The 19,556-nt window shown below is 39.4% G+C and overlaps 1 protein-coding gene across 4 annotated transcripts in view; it reads left to right on the top strand.

Moving 5' to 3' along the window:
* Nucleotides 1-19,556, top strand: part of UBR1 (ubiquitin protein ligase E3 component n-recognin 1) — a 531,921-nt gene that overhangs the window by 276,238 nt on the left and 236,127 nt on the right. For all 4 annotated transcript variants that reach the window (XM_033952836.1, XM_033952835.1, XM_033952834.1 and 1 more), the window contains exons 22-23: nucleotides 7,135-7,187; nucleotides 9,496-9,598. In XM_033952836.1, coding sequence (XP_033808727.1) covers nucleotides 7,135-7,187; nucleotides 9,496-9,598 — 156 coding nt within the window. The remainder of the gene's footprint in view (nucleotides 1-7,134; nucleotides 7,188-9,495; nucleotides 9,599-19,556) is intronic.

The following is a 19,556-nucleotide window of genomic DNA, read 5'->3' as shown; positions in this document are numbered from 1 at the left end:
CAAACAGGGTGGGACAGGCTCTCGCCTCTTGTGCCAGGAAGCCCAGAAGATTTGGACTTGGGCCACAGATCACCATCTCTTTCTGAAAGCGATTTACATTCAGGGAGAGCAGAATTACTTAGCGGACAAGCTGAGCAGAATTCTCCAACCTCACAAATGGACACTCGATCCCTTAACTCTTCAGTCCATCTTTGCTCAGTGGGGCACTCCTCAGATCGACCTTTTCGCAGCTCCTCAAAATTACCAGCTGCCTCTCTTCTGCTCCAGACTATACACTCCTCACCGTCTGGCAGCGGATGCATTTCTCCTCGATTGGTCCAATCTATTCCTGTATGCCTTTCCTCCGCTGCCTCTCATGTTACGAACATTGTTCAAGCTCAAGAGGGAAGGAGCCACCATGATTCTGATTGCCCCACGGTGGCCCAGACAGCATTGGTTCTCCCTTCTACTTCAACTCAGTTCCAGGGAACCTTTTCTGCTTCCACTGTTTCCTTCTCTGCTTACGCAACAACAGGAGACTCTTCTACATCCCAACCTCCAGTCTCTGCACCTGACAGCTTGGTATCTCTCGGGCTGACTTCACAGGATTCTCTTCTATCTCAGCCCGTTCGTTCTATTCTGGATGCTTCCAGGAAACCAGCCACTCTGCAATGTTACCATCAAAAGTGGACACGGTTTTCATCCTGGTGTCTTCTTCATCATCATGATCCCACGTCCCTTGCAGTGGAGACCCTTTTGGACTATCTACTTTCTTTGTCTAACTCTGGTCTCAAAACTACCTCCATCAGAGTCCATCTCAGTGCTATTGCTGCATTTCATGAGCCCATCCAGGGAAAACTCCTTTCAGCTCATCCCCTAGTCTCTAGATTCATGCGAGGTCTTTTTAATGTGAAACCACCTCTAAAAGCTCCTCCTGTGGTCTGGGATCTTAATGTGGTTCTCTCTGCTTTGATGAAGCCTCCTTTTGAACCCTTAGCTACTGCCGCTTTCAAGTTTCTCACTTGGAAGGTACTTTTCCTCATCGCTATCACCTCTGCCAGGAGGGTCAGTGAGCTCCATGCACTGGTTTCTGACCCACCTTTTACAGTCTTTCATCACGATAAGGTGGTTATGCGTACACATCCAAAGTTTCTCCCAAAGGTTGTCTCTGAATTCCATCTCAACCAATCTATTGTACTGCCTGTTTTCTTTCCAAGACCTCACACTCACTCTGGTGAACAGGCTCTTCATACTTTGGACTGTAAGAGGGCTTTAGCTTACTATTTAGACCGTACTAAACCCCACAGATCTTCGCCCCAACTTTTCTTATCTTTTGATCCTAATAAGTTGGGACGCCCTGTTTCTAAACGTACGCTATCTAATTGGCTCGCAGCGTGCATTTCATTCTGCTACTCTCAATCCGGACTGGCACTGGAAGGTTCTGTCACGGCCCATAGAGTTAGAGCTATGGCAGCATCTGTAGCTTTCCTCCGCTCCACGCCTATTGAGGAAATCTGCAAAGCTGCTACTTGGTCCTCAGTTCACACTTTTACATCACATTATTGTCTGGATACATTCTCCAGACGGGATGGTCACTTCGGCCAATCTGTTTTGCAAAATTTGTTTTCCTAATGGCCAACCTTCCCACCATCCCTCCTTTTGTTAGCTTGGAGGTCACCCATCAGTCAAGAATAGCTGCCTGCTTGTCCTGGGATAAAGCACAGTTACTTACCGTAACAGGTGTTATCCAGGGACAGCAGGCAGATATTCTTGCGTCCCACCCACCTCCCCGGGTTGGCTTCTTAGCTGGCTTATACTAACTGAGGGACCGCGCGCCGGGGTCGGGCGGGAAGGCACTTGCGCATGCGCGGTGCGGTATCCAGAACTTTCCAAGTTCTTAGAGTGCAATCACTCTAAAAGTGTCCGTACCGGGGCTCCGTCGGTGCCGTCACCCATCAGTCAAGAATATCTGCCTGCTGTCCCTGGATAACACCTGTTACGGTAAGTAACTGTGCTTTTAAGTCTTCCTGCAATATATGTTCTTTTTGTGGAAAACGCAGGAAGCGGGCAATTAGATCATGCAGTCTCCCTGGCTGCGGAGTGCCCAAAGCCCTGTGAACTCTCACAAACTCAAGCTCCAAAAGGTCCCCTTCTGGTTCCATGGCTTGCAGAAATTGTTGGCATACCATTTGCATGAGCTTAGATGTGTCTCGATCCTTAAGGGATTCCTGCACACCCCACACTCTGAGATTGTTGCGATAGGCTCTATTTTCCCCATCCTCAATCTTCAATAGCAAGTCCTTGGTATTAAGTTAAAGCTGATCACAGCATTTTTGCAGCCCCAGTATATCTTGGTCATGCGTTATGACATTTTCCTCAAAGTCATTCAAACTCCCCATATCATCCAGCTTCTTATGCAAGCCCTCTATATCGACTTTAAGGTCGTGCCATATATCAGATAGAGAATATTTCAAGGACAGCATCCAACGATTCAAGTCCTCCTTACTTGCCAAATTGATTTCTAAATCCGAGGAGCCACAAGTTGTGCGGTCCTCCGCCGTGCAATTTTGCAGGTGGACCCTAGTGCCATCTTTTGCGCTGAAGATCTGCAAGGCTCACTGGTGCGAAAAGCAAAAGTTTGCTAATCTGGGTGCTGTTTTTTGTTCGCCATCGAGCAGGCACAGGCAGTCGGCAAAATTATTAACTATATTTATGTAAATGGAAAAGATAAAGGGATGCTAATTTTGCCAAATATACATGGGCTGAGACGGAGCTCAAGGCTTACCTAACCATGCTGCTCAGTGATGTCATCGGAAGTTCTCTTTGCTCATCAGTTTTGATGCAGAGAAGGCCTTTAATCAGGTCTTTTGGAATTTTTTATTTACCACCTTGAAACACTACAGCTTTGGGGGCTTTTTCTTGGATGCCATTTCTGCACTCTACGCTTCTCCTCTAGCTTCCATTTGGGTCAATGGGGTATTCTTTGATTCCTTTGAAATCAAACGGGGCACTCACCAGGGATATCCATTGTTGCCCCTCTTATTTGTTTTAACTCTGGATCCCCATTTTACAAACCCCTGTTGTTTATGGGATTCATATATGTGTGTCTGAGTTCAAGGTTTCAGCTTTTGCAGATGATCTTCTGGTTCATGTCACAAATCCGAAGCTTCTCTATGCACTTTGCTGGTCGTGATGGTGGAATATGGGGGACTTTTCAGGATTCAAATTGAATTTGGATAAATCACTGGCTCTTGCAATGTTTGGAAAGGTGAGAGAAGGCTGGGGGGGGGGAGATTGTTTCTGATGAAATGGCCTGATCATTCCTTTCAATACCTTGGAGTGCAACATCTACTACACAGCTTAAAGAGATCAACCTGACTTTGTTGATAACTAATACTTGCCAATATTTGGATAGTTGGAAATTTTTCCCTATTTCCTTTCATGGTAGAATTCTTTATTCAATATGATAGTTTTCCCAAAATGGCTTTATGTCTTGCAGCTTTTGCCTATCCGTTTGTTGAAAAAAGAATCTCCAAGAGTTGTATGGCCTTTTGTCTAGATTCTTTTTTTTTTTTTTTGGGGGGGGGGGGTAGGAAGCCTTGCATGGCTTTCCTTTTTTTTGTTGGGGCCTTGGTCCCATGGTGGGATGGATATCCTGGATATGCAGAAATATAATTAGACATACTTACTTTGATATCTTGGAGACTGGATCTTGGGCCAGGAGACATATACCTGCTTTGATTATGAACTGGTTTATATCTTCCCTGGCACTTGCGCACTCTTCTTCAGGCTCCTCGGCCCCCTCTTCCTCTCCATTTGCGTTCTTGTTTCTTGCTGTGCTCCCAGCGGGATACTTGAGTGGGATGCCTGGGGTGTCTGACCAGCTACCTATCCAAGGTAATCTCCAATTTTTACCGAGTCAGGAGAACTCCACTTTCCGGAGATGGGCCCATCTAGGTTTGACCTTACTATCTCATGTTCTTCGAGCTGATGGTTCCATGCAACCTTAGATGGATCTACATCAGAGGGATGGGATCTTGGCTTGAGATTGTTTTGCATATTTTCAATTACAACATTATGTGAATTCTTTGAATGTGGCTGGTTTACTATTTGGATTGGATAGTAAGCTTGTAAGCTTAGAGACTTTTTTTATAGGTTTGTTGTTGATGATCTCGTATTACTCTGTTGCACAAGGCCTTGTACTTTATCTCTCCTGGTAGATCCTGGGATTCCTTGTGCATCAGGTGAGTGCCGGATTGTTTGTTGCCCCAGAATTTGGACATGTGCTGTCTTATCGAATATATAAATGAGTTTTCCACTCCATGCTTACCTTCCTAGGAGTCAAAACTTGGAATGGCCTTACAGAAAAGACCGGAACTGAACCTTGCCATATCATCTTCCGAAGAAAACTGAAAACCCATCTGTTCGATACTTAATCTCTTTTACCCTCTCTTCTCTCCCTTTCCCTTCCTCCTCTCTCCCCTCTTTTTCTCTCCCTCTTACCTATCCACCTCCTCTCTTTCCCTCTTTCTCTCCCCTCTTACCTCTCTTTACAGTTGCCTTGAGTTTGTATAGGTATGAGCGACACACAAATAGAAGATTAGATTAGATTAGATTAGATATTCCATCTCTGTGTTTGCTGAGCTTTGTGAATGCCAGTTTAGGGTTTTGCACTGGGCATATTTTATGCACATCCAGCTATTTAAGTCTGGCTTATTGGCATTGTCTCAATGTGAGTGGTGTCAACGAGAAACAAAGTCTTTCTTTCATGATTTTTGGAGTTGCTATGTGGTCAGGGCTTTCTGGAGACAGGTGGTGCAATATTTGGAATGACTGTTGGGACGGTCTAGCTCCTTTGTTCCAGCAGGCTGTCTGCTAAGTAAATACGAGGCCTTCCAGTTGCCAGTTGGCTCTGATAGGCTTTTCTTTCGGAAAGCTGCTTTATTGGCAAAAAAAAGGTATTTTAGGGGTTTGGACTTCATCAATCCCCCCATCTTTTTGGATGTGGCATAACTGCCTATATGCTCTCATGCTTTTAGAAAGAGGTCAAGTGCATGCTTCCTTAAGACAGAAAATTTTTTTCCTTTATATTTTGGGTCTTTATATAAATTATTTGCCTCATAGGGCTTGTAGTCTAATCCTTAATTTCCTGCAAGTCAGGAGATGCTTTTTCTATTGGATTGCTCCGTGATTATAGCTTCTTTAGCTGTCACCCCTTTCTTCTATTCCTCCCCCCCTTTTTTTCTCTTTTTTTCTCTCTTCTTTCATTTCAATTACTTGGTGTTGTGGGGGGGGAGGAGGGGGGTAGTTGAATTGCATATTTATATCATGGATGATGCATAGCATGTTTGGGTTTCACTTTGTTTGCTTGTGCACTATCATCAATAACAAATTGTTATACTTTAGTCTTCTACAGTTATAAAATTTGATGCTAGGAAATTTTGAGGAGTTTTGTATCGCTGAAACATTGCTATTTGTATTTCTGTTGGCTGTTTTCTCATATTGGATTCATTCCCTGCTAGCAACAATAAAAATTGTTTGAAATTAAACATAAACAAGATAAGTAGGGGGTTAAGAACATACAGCCATACTGGATCAGACTGATAGTCCATCTAACCCAATGTCCTGTTTCCAAAAGTGGCTAACCCAAGTTATAGTACCTGGCAGAAACCCAAATAGTAGCAACCATTCATGCTACCAATCCTAGGGCAAGCAGTAGTTTCACCCATGTCTGTCTCAATAGCAGACTATGGACTTTTTTTCCAGGAACTAGTCTAAATCTTTCTTAACCTTTTCCTATTGTGTGTCCCGGTTGATGGGACATTCCAAAAAATGTTGTTGCCATCGTATGTCCCATGGCATGGGACATAAAGTACACCTTCTACCTATCATTTGTCCCATCTATTGGGCCATTGTGTTTACTATAGCCGTAAATGATAACGGTGAATAATTCAAAAGTTTGCTAAAATAATTACGATTGGAACCAGCGTAACGTAAAATTTATTACGATAGGAAAAGGTTAAACCCAGCTATGCTTATCGCTGTAACCAAGTCACCTAGCAATGATTTCCAGCACTGACGACTCCCAGATCCAACCTTTCCACACCAGATATCTCTACAGAGATTCAGGCCCAAATTTCAGCTTGTCTGTCTGACATTGCTGCTTGGATGTCTCACCACCATCTAAAACTGAATATGACTAAAACCAAACTCCTTATTTTTCCACCTAAACCCCCCTCCCCCTCCAATTCTCTATTTCTGTGGATAATACTCTCCTCCTCCCTGTCTTGTCAGCTTACAACCTTGGGGTAATCTTTGACTCCTCTCTCTCCTTCTCTGCTCAGATCCATCAAACCGCTAAAACCTGTCGCGTCCTTCTCTATAATATTACCAAAATCCAACCTCTCCGAGCACACTACCAAAACCCTTATCCATGCTCTCATCACCACTCACTTAGACTACTGCATCAACAAACTTCTCTCAGGTCTTCCACTCAACCGTCCATCTCCCCTTCAGTCCGTTCAAAATGCTGCTGCACAACTCATATTCCGCAAGAGCCGTCACATTAACATTACCCCTCTCCTCAAGTCACTTCATTAGCTCCCCATCTGTTTCCAAATGCAGTTCGAACTCCTCTTACTGATTTTCAAGTGCATTTACTCTGTAGCCCCTCAATATCTCACCTCGCTTACCTTCCCCTATGCTTCTCCTTCCTGTGAACTCCATTCATCAGATAAGTTCTTCCTATCTGTACCCTTCTCCTCCACCGCCATTTCCAGACTCCATCCCTTTTTTTTTTTTTTTTTTGCCACATTGTATGCCTGGAACAGGCTGTCAGAGTCAATACGTCATGCTCCGCTTCTAACGGTGTTCAAATCCAAGCTAAAAGCCAATTTTTTGAAGCTGCTTTCAACTCTTAACTCACTATTGGATACCTATACCCAATGTATCATTCCTTCTGCCAGAAACTCCCCAACTTTGAGATATCCCATCTGTCTGTTCAAATTAGATTTTAAACTCTTCTGAGCAGGGACGGTCTATTAAATGTAAAGTGCTGCGTATGCTTTTCAGCGCTATAGAAATGATAAATATTAGTTACAAAGTGCCAAAAGACTGTGCTTCTTCAGTAATATGTATATATTTTATTTCAAACAGGAAAACAATGATACTGGATTGGACAAGGTTATCAATAAAATAGCCATATTCAAGTAAGATTCCTAATCATATTTTAATTTACTTTAAAATGCTTCACATAGTAAAAGTGTTATTTTTTTCCTGTATTTGGGGAAAATTCAAGTGTTGAACAAAAATAGGGAAACATGCTGCAATCTTGCATTCATTTTCCATGTGCTGTTTTGAAATAGCACATTTTTGCCCCAAAGATTGAATTTCCTGCAACTTTTGAAAACAAAAATTATTTCCAGAAAATCTTGAGCAAGTAAAGATTTGCATAAATATCACTCTTGAATTTTTGCCCCATTCTTAAAGTTTGTTGTTCACACTTCTAGTCAAAAGTCCAAGTGTCTTTTACAGACAATATTTGCTTATGTTAATTTTCATCTCCCTAAAGTTGAATATCAAATCTCGGTCAAAAGATTTGCTATTTAAAAACACTGTAAGCAGACATATGTTTTTTTAATTCCTTTTTTGGGGGGGGAGGGGGGGTTATATTTATGAACCAAGTGGAACAAATTATGTGATCACTCATCTTTGTGACTTAAAATGTCTGGGGGAAGAAATAGATTATTTTTAGAAATAAATTCTGATGAATGATTAGGATATCAGAAGATAAAGACCTTTAGTTAGTTTCAACACCTAACTTGTAAAGCCAATGAAGTCATTATTCCTGGTACAGTGAATTTGCCACTAAAAAGGCAATGCTCCATAGTATCATGCTTAGTTCCATTTATGTAATTCCAGACATATTAGCAGTTAAATTGTACTGAGATGCTAATGTTCTACTAGATAACTTACAACAAGTTTGAGAGCAAAGTTAAATAAGTCTGGACATATTTTGCAATTTCTTTTTGGTTAATATGTCGGAGAACACTGAAAATATGAAATGAGTTATGATGGGGAAGCATTTATTTATAAGACAAAGATAATAAGTAACTCATGAAAATAAAAAAGGAATCAAAGTCAAAGTACTTTGTCACATCTAAGTTGGTGTCACCTGAGAAAAGAAAACAATCCTCTGAAGAAATGTATGCTGCTTCATGGATAAAATTAAAAAATATTTAACTTCATCAGTGTAATTTCAAGTACATGAGAGGCTAGTTTTAGCCTGACAACAATGACAGTAAACATAAGATGGGAGAAAATAAAGAGGTGTAGTGATCTTCTGTTCAACTGAATATAAAGATGCTTGTAGATCAACAGAAACCAAAAGATCATACTTGCCTGTGTCTAAGTATAGCTTGACTTCACTTAAGAAGTCAGTAGTTACTAAGGCCTAGATTCTCAAAATGTCGCGTTAAAAACTGATGAGCCACTGTCACAGCCGTTATAGTAGCAATTTTTTTAAAAATGAGTCATTTTCCATAAAATGCTCATGCAAATGAGGTTGGCGAAGAGTAGGAAGATATGCTAAATTTGCATGTTCCCATTATTTGTGATTGCAATGGACACATGCACAGAATATATGCAAAAAAAATCCAAAACACTCAACAAGCCACCAAAGTCAAGCAACCCTCCACCCGACAGCGGGAGAGATGCCTACTCTCTCCTGCCACTAAGCAACATCCCCTCAGCAGCAGAAGAGATGCCCACTCTTTCCCACCGCAAACAATCCCCCCCTGCAGCGAGAGATGCCCATTCTCTCCTGCCGCAGACAACTCCCCCCTCCCCCCCCGGTGCCTCTGACGACCATTATCCTCTAATCCTTACCTTTTAGAAGGCTGGCCGGAGAGATGCATATTCCTTCCAGCCAGCAGGCCTATCTCTTCAAAAATGGTGAGCCTTCCCCTCCCCAGTGCATCCTGGCTGCTTTTTGGCAAGTTTTTGCAAATAACATATTAAGTTTATAAAAGTATTATATATGTTTGTAAATTAAAGTTTGCTAATTACATAATTATATCAAATTATGCTATAGAATATTTCAGATTTTCACAACAATATGCAAATCACTCCACGCTATAGGTATATATTCTTCACCACAGCTTAGCAGATAAATAATTTTTAATGTCCTCAGGAAAAAACATTAGGAAGCATCAGGAAGCGTTAGCGGCAAAAAGCTCCATAAATTGATATCTTGTATATCTGGAGTGCCGCTTCTGATGGCTCTTTAAACACTAGTTGAGAGTTTTTTCCTGAGGATATTTAAAATTATTTATCTGCTAAGCTGTGGTGAAGAATATATACCTCTAGCAATTGGAGTGGTTTGCATATTGTTGTAAAAATTTGTACTATAGCAAATCTGAATATTTGTTCAGCTGGTTTAATGATAGGATGTTTCAGAAGCATGAGAGTATTGTTTCAGAATTATTCAAAATTCCTATCTTGTTTCTGGTTGCTTAGGAAGCCAGGTGTGTCTGGCCATGGAGTTTATGAGCTGAGGGAGCAATACCAGAAGCAGTTTAATATGTTTTTTTATCACTACTCGAAGACACAGCACAGCAAGGTGAGATATGAGATAATAAGAACAATGCTACTTTAATGAAATAGAAACCAAGACTTCCCAGTGTTACAAGAAAACTGCACATGTTTAAGCCAGGGCTTGCACTTTTTCTGCTTTATAGGAGAGGGGCACCTTAGTGAAAGGTAGTTGATTGGTGGAGAACAAAGAAACCCATAATCAGAGAGAACTGGAAAATCACAGCCTGCAGTTTAAAAAAAATTCCATAAAACTCTGCCTCTGAGAACTTGAGATCAATAACTTTATCTTAATGTGATATCAAACTTCAATTTGGAGTGTAGAATTTTTTATAGCCTTAATACTGTAAATGTGATTTGTCATTTTCCCTTTAAAATGCATGAGTGATAGCTGATACCTCTGCCAAGTTGTTCACTAGCTATTCCATTGTTTAAATTTTATGGAGCCAGTGAGTCTAACAGATTCCACAGCCCAATGGAATTAGACAATGGAAGAGCTAGAGCACACCTGCATTGAGAAAGGTGGTGCTGGTCATCTACATAGATTAGAGAGCATTGCTTAAAAATTGCTCTCACTGCTCTGAATCTTCTCTCTTAATTTCCTAGTTAAGTGACCACCTGGTTAAATTACAATGGTAAAGCGGTATGGGACTTGATATATTGCTTTTTCTGTGTGGTGTACACAAAGTGGTTTGCATGGAGCAATGAAGTGTTAAGTGACTTGGCCAGAGTCACAAGGAGCTGCAGTGGGAATTGAGCACCCTGAGGATGTGCAGCTTGAGGCCTTGTTGCATGGAGTTGAACAGCATTGCAGGCTTTATCCTATCTGAAGAAGACATTGAATGCATGACATTTCCACAATAAAGTGCAGATAAAATACTGTTCAATTTTTTGCATAAAATGTATTTTTATCAATGTGCATTGCTGAATGTGAAAACATAAAAGTTATAGCTATAATACCAAGAAATTTGCTCAATTTAGCAAAAATAATAGCAGATTTTAAGAAAAACTGAACTTTATATAATCAGTGGCTTTGAGGGATCCCTTGTATGGGCATTATAAAAAAAAAAAAATTAAATTATTTTCTGATCATCCACAATCAAATTCATGGGAAAAACTTCAATTTGCAGTTTTTCCAACTTTAGGTTTTTCTGGACAACCCTGGGGTATAGTTATCCAAGTTCATGAGCCAGTCCTTTATGATGAAGTTATTTCCTGTTAAACCTGGATGTTAGGGAATGTGTAGAAGCCCTGAAGACAAGCGCTCAGGTTTCTTCCTGGGCTTTATTAGCACATGGTCTGAGAGAGAGTGAAATGTTAGCTTGATCTTCTGCAGCTAGAGTTTGTGAGGCGGTATACAGCAAGTACAGTTCAACAAAACTTACAATTTTATTAACAGCATAACAATAGTAAAATGACCAAATATAAATACAACAAATGAGATAAACTGAAAATCAGCAAATTGAAACTTAATAGGAATACCATGAAACAGTATCAATATACTTACTTAACAGCATTGAAATATGAGGGATCTTCAAAAGGTTTCCGTGCTTTTATTTTTTAAAACACTATTTATTAAATATCTGAAAAGCAAATTGCATCACTTTTTCACATAAGGTGAACTGACTTGCCTGATTGACTAGTCACATGTTTGTTTATGAAAAGTTTTAACCATACTTCGATTTATCAATAGCATGGTGAACAAAATATATAAAAACAAGAAACAAAAAGAATGCCATTTAAAATAGGAAAGCAAAGAAAATATAAACCAGAAAAAAAAAAAAATTAAATCCAAGTAATCTATAAATCTAAAAAACTAAAAACAAAACAATTTTTGTTTAAATCTTGTTTAAATAGTTGCCAAAAAGAAACAAGATCCTAACTCACCAATCCGCTCATAAAAATGCTGAACCAAAAAGATGCGTCGTAACCATTGACATTAATTTTACATAAGATAACTCAGAACGAATTATGACTGGGAGGGAATTACACAGGCGAGGAACTACTGCAAAAAAGGCAGACTTCTGTGTAGATGCTAGATATACCAAATGAACAACAGGTAAAGCAAGTTGGTGAGCAGTCAATGAACGTAGACTACGAGAAGGCTTATAGGGAACTAATAATTTTCCTAAATAGTATGGTTGACCTGATTGTAATGCTTTATATGCAAACGTTAAAGCCTTATGCATAAGGCAAAGTTTAACAGGTAGCCAGTGATATTCCTTTAAAAAGGAGAAATATGATCATATCTTTGAGCATTAACAAGGACTCTGATAGCAGTATTTTGGATAGTTTGCAGTTTCTTAATTGAAACTGATGGCAAACCAACATAAACAATGTTGCAATAGTCTAATTTGGAAGTGATTAGAACATGAATGAGAGACTCACAGCTCGAGGTCACGATGTAAGAATGAAAAGAATGAATCTTTTGTAAAGAATAGAAACAAGATTTCACAACTGATGAAATTTGTAAGTAAAATGTGAGTGCGGAGTCCAAGCAGACACCTAAATACTTCAAGTGATTTGAAAGTTTTATGGGTTGAGTATCCAAAAGAGGTGACAAAGATGGTATTTGTGATGAACTAGTGACCCACATCCCAATTGTTTTCTGTGGATTCAAGACCAATTTATTTTCATTTAAGCAAACAATCATGACATTCTACGACACGCCCTCTTACCACTTCTCTGACCTCAACCATTTCCCATGAAAATATGAAAATGCAGAAACTTTTTAAAGAACCTTCGTACATGCAAAGGTATTTGCTGCAGACTAACTCTAACCACAGAATTAAGAAGTTACTGGACATATTTTTAAATACTTTATTTTGCTATAACATGTCAGATAAGTTTAAACATTGTTGAAGAGACTTCATTTTACATGGATAAAAGCCCAAACTTCAGTAGAAGTCATATACAAAGTATCAACCTTCTCATTTATTTATAAAGTGCTACAGGATGAATAAATAACGCAAGATTCTAAGCATTATTTGAATTTCCATCTCTTATGCTTTCCTAATCATCTAGAATTTTTATCAGCTGATCTTTTGAGGAAATATTTAGAGGAAAATTCCAAAAGATTCAATTCTCCTTTTTTCCAAGGCTTATTTTATTGTCTTAAAACCAACAGGGAATTACATACTTGATTATATACTAGGACTAAATAAATACTCCTCAAGCTTCTGTGGCCAATCAAGGTCCAAAGTACCTAGCAGGATCCCAAAAGGTAGGTAGATTGCTTGCTGTTTATTCCCAGGTATAAAGTAGAAGATCTAAAGGCGAAAAAACAGTGTGACAAGGCAGTGGCTGCTGCCAGAAGGATGCTGGGCTGTATAAAGAGAGGCGTAGTCAGTAGAAGGAAGAAGGTGTTGATGCCCCTGTACAGGTCATTGGTGAGGCCCCACTTGGAGTATTGTGTTCAGTTTTGGAGACCGTATCTGGCGAAAGACGTAAGAAGACTTGAGGCGGTCCAGAGGAGGGTGACAAAAATGATAGGAGGCTTGCGCCAGAAGACGTATGAGGAGAGACTGGAAGCCCTGAATATGTATACCCTAGAGGAAAGGAGAGACAGGGGAGATATGATTCAGACGTTCAAATACTTGAAGGGTATTAACGTAGAACAAAATCTTTTCCAGAGAAAGGAAAATGGTAAAACCAGAGGACATAATTTGAGGTTGAGGGGTGGTAGATTCAGGGGCAATGTTAGCAAATTCTACTTTACGGAGAGGGTAGTGGATGCCTGGAATGCACTCCCGAGAGAGGTGGTGGAGAGTAAAACTGTGACTGAGTTCAAAGAAGAGTGGGATGAACACAGAAGATTTAGAATCAGAAAATAATATTAAATATTGAACTAGGCCAGTACTGGGCAGACTTGCAGGTCTGTGTCTGTGTATGGCTGTTTGGTGGAGGATGGGCAGGGGAGGGCTTCAATGGCTGGGAGGGTATAGATGGGCTGGAGTAAATCTTAACAGAGATTTTGGCAGTTGGAACCCAAGCACAGTACCGGGTAAAGCTTTGGATTCTTGCCCAGAAATAGCTAAGAAGAAAAAAATAAAAAAAAAAATAAAAATTTAAATTGAATCAGGTTGGGCAGACTGGATGGACCATTCGGGTCTTTATCTGCCGTCATCTACTATGTTACTATGTAGTGGATTTCTTCCCTGAACTTATTTAAACCTTTTTTAAAACTAGCTTCACTAGCAGATTTTATCACATCTTCTGGCAGTAAATTCCAGAGTTTAATCATGTGTTGAGAGAAAAAATTTATTTCCCAATATTTTTATATTAAGTTTTAAATTTTTATTTATTACAAGATCGAGAAACAGGCTGAAATCACCATACTAATCAATAAAAATAGAAAACTAAATTTTAAAAAAAGATCAAAAGTGCACATTTAAATAGAAAACTTAAACAAAACCAATTTCAAAAGTGCACATTTTGGAGAGCAAGATAAAAATTTAAGGCCCCCTTTTATCTAGCCTCATTAGATTTTTTTTTTTATCATCGGCTGCTGTAGTAAAAGCTCCAACACTCATAGAATTCCTATGTATGTTAAAGCTTTTTCTACAGTGGTCGGTGATAAAAAACCTAAAACTGCTTGATTAAAAATAGACAAAATAATATAAGGGAGAAAACCCCTTACCATAGAACTATAAGTATATAATGGTACTTCCACTTTATCATCACATCTTCTGACTTAAAAACTTTTCAAGAATAATCAAGGCAATAAAAGAAAAAGGCCCAGTCTCAAGGACTGCACAGATAGTTCTGGAAAACCTTGCTCCCCAACCAGAAGCAATCTCAGCAGACAGGATCTGGACAAACTTCCCAAAGATACAATGGTCAGACTTGGACAGGCTTTACAAAAAATACAGCAAATCCTCATGTGACCTGAACAACTGTCTACAGCTTCCACCAAATTTAAAGCTAGCCTCACACTATGGCTTCAAACTACACTAAGGGAAGGTCATTTCCCATTGGAATTAGGAGAAATCATAATTACTCCTATCCTGAAAGATCCCAAAGGTCCTATAGACAATCCTGCAAACTATAGACCAATCGCCTCAATCCCACTATACATCAAACTAACAGAAGGTCTTGTCGCACAACATCTCTCCAACTACCTTGAAGACCATCACATACTGCATCCATCACAATCTGGATTCAGAACTAACCATAGCACAGAAACTCTACTGGTATCACTATTAGACACAGTCCGACAACACCTCAGCAAAGGAAACAAGCTGCTTCTCATTCAACTCGATTTTTCTGCTGCATTTGACCTAGTTGACCATCCCACACTACTCCAGATATTAGACGCAATAGGAATCTCAGGTAATGTTCACAACTGGTTCCAAGACTTCCTTAAAACTCGAACATACAGAGTCAAGTCAAAAGAGCACCTATCCGACCCATGGTCAAACCCATGTGGAGTACCACAAGGATCACCATTATCACCCATATTATTCAACCTCTTCATAGCATCCCTCGGCATAACCCTAGACGCCCTAAACACAGTATCATTCAGCTACGCGGATGATATAACTATCCTCCTTCCCTTTAACATTCAAGACCCCTTATCCACAAACCACCTGAAAATAATAATGGAAACGGTAGAAAAATGGATGTCAAGTCATAAACTGAAACTAAACTCGGAAAAAACTAAATTCCTACTACTAGAGAAGGAAAAAAAACATCTTTCACAGAACTGGAATTAAATACAATCAAGTACCCAATGCAAAGCACACTCAAGATCCTGGGAATACAACTAGACAGAAACTGCAGAATGCAGACTCAAATCCACAAAAGAGCATTCTTCACAATGCGTAACCTAAGAAAAATAAGAAAATTCTTCAACAAAGATCAATACAAGATATTAGTACAATCCCTAGTACTAAGTATTATAGATTACTGCAACAGCCTCTACCTATCATGCCCAAACTACATGATAAAACAACTACAGACTGTTCAGAACACGGCCCTCAGACTCATCTACTCCCTCGGCAAATATGACCACATCACCAATGCATACCTAGACTCACACTGGCTACCAATAAAAGCAAGATCCCAGTTCAAATTCTACTGTCTACTATACAAAGTAACACACGGAACAGCTCCCAGCTACCTAAACAACAGACTATACCATAACCTCTCACACAGATTAAGGAGAACTCAGAGCCTATTCATTTACCCCCCTCTCAATGGTACACGACGAAAGAAACTATACGACAGCCTTTTAGCGACACAGGCAGCAAAGATTGACACTACCATCTCCAATCTACTGATCAAATCAACAGACATTAAAGTATTCCGAAAAGAAATCAAAACTCATCTCTTCAAAAAACACTTCCCATCATCTTAACCTCACTATAGCACTAGAAAATAATCTCACGAACACCACCACCACCACCATAGCAATACCTCAACATTGTACAACTCACTTCAGAATCCCGACTGTATTATTTCTATTCATCACAACAACCTATCACTATCTACTATTTGCTTTCAATTTCTCCTGGAAATGTCCAGACTAACATTTGTAACTTGATACATTCTTGATTCTATGTATTGTAACGCTCCTGGAAATGTCCAGTCTTCTAACTTGTAATCCGCTTAGAACCGCAAGGCACAAGCGGAATAGAAATCACTTATGTAATATAATGTAATGTAACTTGTCCAGTTCCCAAGGAATCGGTACCAAAATGATGGAAGCTGATAGTAGAGGGGGAGGGTTTCTGTTTCTGAAACTATGTGAAGCACATTTTGAGAGTATTGGGGAGACAGAGCCACCTTGTTGAGTCACATTCTTTTTCTTTTCATTTTATAAAATTACACTTGATTAAAAAAAGCACATTTTCATAATAAAGTACAGAGGAAATAGAAATAAAGCCTTCTGAAGAAAATAAAGAGTGCTACACAGCTCCCTCCCCCACAACAAAAAAAGAGAGAGAGAGAATGTAGACTTCAGCAAAGCTTTTGATAGCGTCCCGCACCGCAGATTGTTGAGCAAGATGACTTCAATGGGATTGGGAGTGACATTGACGACATGGGTCAATGACTGGTTAAGCGGTAGAATCCAGAAGGTAGTGGTTAACGGTACCCCCTCCAATACATCGGAGGTGACCAGTGGAGTGCCACAGGGATCGGTCTTGGGACCGATCCTTTTCAACATATACATAAGAGACCTGACTCAAGGGCTTCAAGGTAAAATAACCTTATTCGCCGACGACGCCAAACTATGCAACATAGTAGATAACAGCACCCTGCCCGACAGTATGGAACAGGACCTGCTCTTATTGGAACATTGGTCCTCGACTTGGCAGCTAGGCTTCAATGCCAAAAAATGTAAGGTCATGCACCTTGGCAGCAGAAACCCGTGCAGAACTTACACTCTAAATGGTGAGACCTTAGCTAGGACTAGGGCAGAGCGTGATTTGGGAGTAATCATTAGTGAAGACATGAAAACTGCCAAGCAGGTGGAGAAAGCTGCATCCAAGGCTAGACAAATGGTGGGATGCATCCGTAGAGGTTTCGTCAGCCGGAGGCCCGAAGTCGTCATGGCCCTGTACAGATCCATGGTGAGACCTCATCTTGAATATTGTGTTCAATTCTGGAGACCACATTATCAAAAAGATGAGCGGAGAATCGAGTCGGTTCAGCGAATGACCACCAGGATGGTCTCGGGACTCAAGAACCTCCCATATGATGAAAGACTAAATAAACTGCAGCTATACTCGCTCGAGGAACGTAGAGAGAGGGGAGACATAATTGAGACTTTTAAATATATCACGGGCCGCATCGAGGTGGAAGACGATATCTTCTTTCTTAAAGGACCTTCAACCACAAGAGGTCATCTGCTGAAAATCAAAGGCGGGCAATTTCATGGCGACGCCAGGAAGTATTTCTTCACCGAAAGGGTAGTCGATCATTGGAATGAACTTCCATTGCAGGTGATTAACGCCAGCAGTGTGCTCGATTTTAAAAAGAAATGTGATATGTATGTGGGATCTCTAGCCGGGTGAAGTCTGGGGGTGGGTCATTAGCGTGGGCAGACTTGATGGGCTGCAGCCCTTTTCTGCCGTCATATTCTATGTTTCTATGTAAAATCAATAAATTCTGGAATCTAGAAAGATATTTCATAAGAAATAAAAGAAGAGTGATTATCACATAGCTCAAGCCCAAACCCTTCAATTTTTCTCACACTGAATAAGCACAGGAAGCTTCTATCTTTTTGCTTTTGTGAAAACCTTTAGTTGGTCAAAGTCAAAAGCCACATACTTAGCTGAAATAATCACAACACATTTACAAAGAAATCGGAGCAAGAATTTACTCCAAGTTGTCTCATTAACATAATTTTTTTCCTATTCTCCTGTATGACTTTAGCTAAATCTTCAAAAAGCAAAGCTTTATGACCCATAAATAACTTGGATCTGTGGTGAAAAATAGTCTTAATACAGGTTTGATTATGATCTTGAACAAAAAAATAAGAGTTACGTGGTTAGGAATCTCAAAATCAGCGTATTCTAAGACAGCTCTTCCTCAGCCAGTTGAAGATCACCTCTTCGCCAGCTTGAGAATTCCCTGTTAGTTTTGAGGCAATAAAATAAGCCTTGAAAAAAGGGAGAATTGGATCTTTTTCCTCAAAATATTTCCTCAAAAGATCAGCTGATAAAAATTTTAGATGATTAGGAAAGCATAGGAGATGGAATAATGCTTAGAATTTTCCTGTGTGTCATCTCTTTATTCTTGATAAAAGGCAACCTGTTGCTGAATTGTTTGCATGATGCTGGATTTTTGTTGTTTGAAGACCAATCTTGCAGTACATTTATACTATTGGTTTTGTATTCCACAATGCTTTGTGGACTTCTGATGCAGGCGAATGTGCCGAAACATAGCCTGTTTCATAAGAACATAAGAATTGCCATACTGGGACAGACCAAAGGTCCATCAAGCCCAGTATCCTGTTTCCAACAGTGCTCAATACAGGTTCCAAATTTCTAGCTAGATCCTAAATAGTAAAACGGATTTTATGCTCTTAACCTAGGAATAAGTAGTGGATTTCCCCAAACCATCTCAATAATGGCCTATGGACTTCTCACTAAGCTAACTGATTTCACCACATTTTCTGGCAAAAAATTCCAGTGTTTAATTACACATTGTGTGAAGAAATATTTTCACTGGTTTGTTTTAAATCTGCTATTTAGTAGCTTCATTGTTTTTTTGGAAAGAGTGAACAAGCAAATCAAGTTTCAAGTTCAAGTTTATTTTTAACTTAATGAATCGCTTATTAAATTTTACTAAGCAATGTACAAATTAAAACAAGTAAAACATAATTTACATCAATGTAATCAGTAAATAATATGGGTTAAACAGACTGACATACAAACTTACAGATACATATGGAGAAGAAGGGCTGAACTACAATTATTATTAGGTATAGAAGAGGACATAAATGGTAAAAACAGTAGGAAAAAGGGGGAGTAAAAAGTTGGGGTTTTTTTTTTTTGTTTGTTTTTCTTTTTCTTTAGAGAGAAAAGAAAAAAAAAAAAGTAAACATTAAATATATTTATAAATTAAAAGCGTCTTTAAAAAGAAAGCTCTTCAGTTTGCCTTTAAAATGGTTTAGGTCATTTTCATCTCTAAGATACTGGGGTAGGGCATTCCATAATTGTGGAGCCATTACAGAAAAAATGTCATGACGACGGGTTCCAATAATTTTCAGTGAGGGAACTACTAAAAGTTTTTGGCTAATGGACCTAAGGGAACGAGATATCCTATGCGGAATGAGTAATTTATTAATATATTGAGGCTCATTTGAAGATAGAGTTTTAAAGATTAAAAGTAAGATTTTAAAGGTAATACGATGACTGACAGGGAGCCAATGGGATTCGATCAAAAGTGGTGTAACATGATCGTATTTTTTTCAGTTATGTATCAGTTTAATGGCAGTATTTTGTACTATCTGGAGACGCCTCTTTTCTTTTTGGGTG

This window comes from Geotrypetes seraphini, chromosome 7 (genome assembly GCF_902459505.1).
Source record: "Geotrypetes seraphini chromosome 7, aGeoSer1.1, whole genome shotgun sequence".
Classification (NCBI taxonomy): domain Eukaryota; kingdom Metazoa; phylum Chordata; class Amphibia; order Gymnophiona; family Dermophiidae; genus Geotrypetes; species Geotrypetes seraphini.
This window is presented reverse-complemented; position numbering and strand designations above follow the sequence as displayed.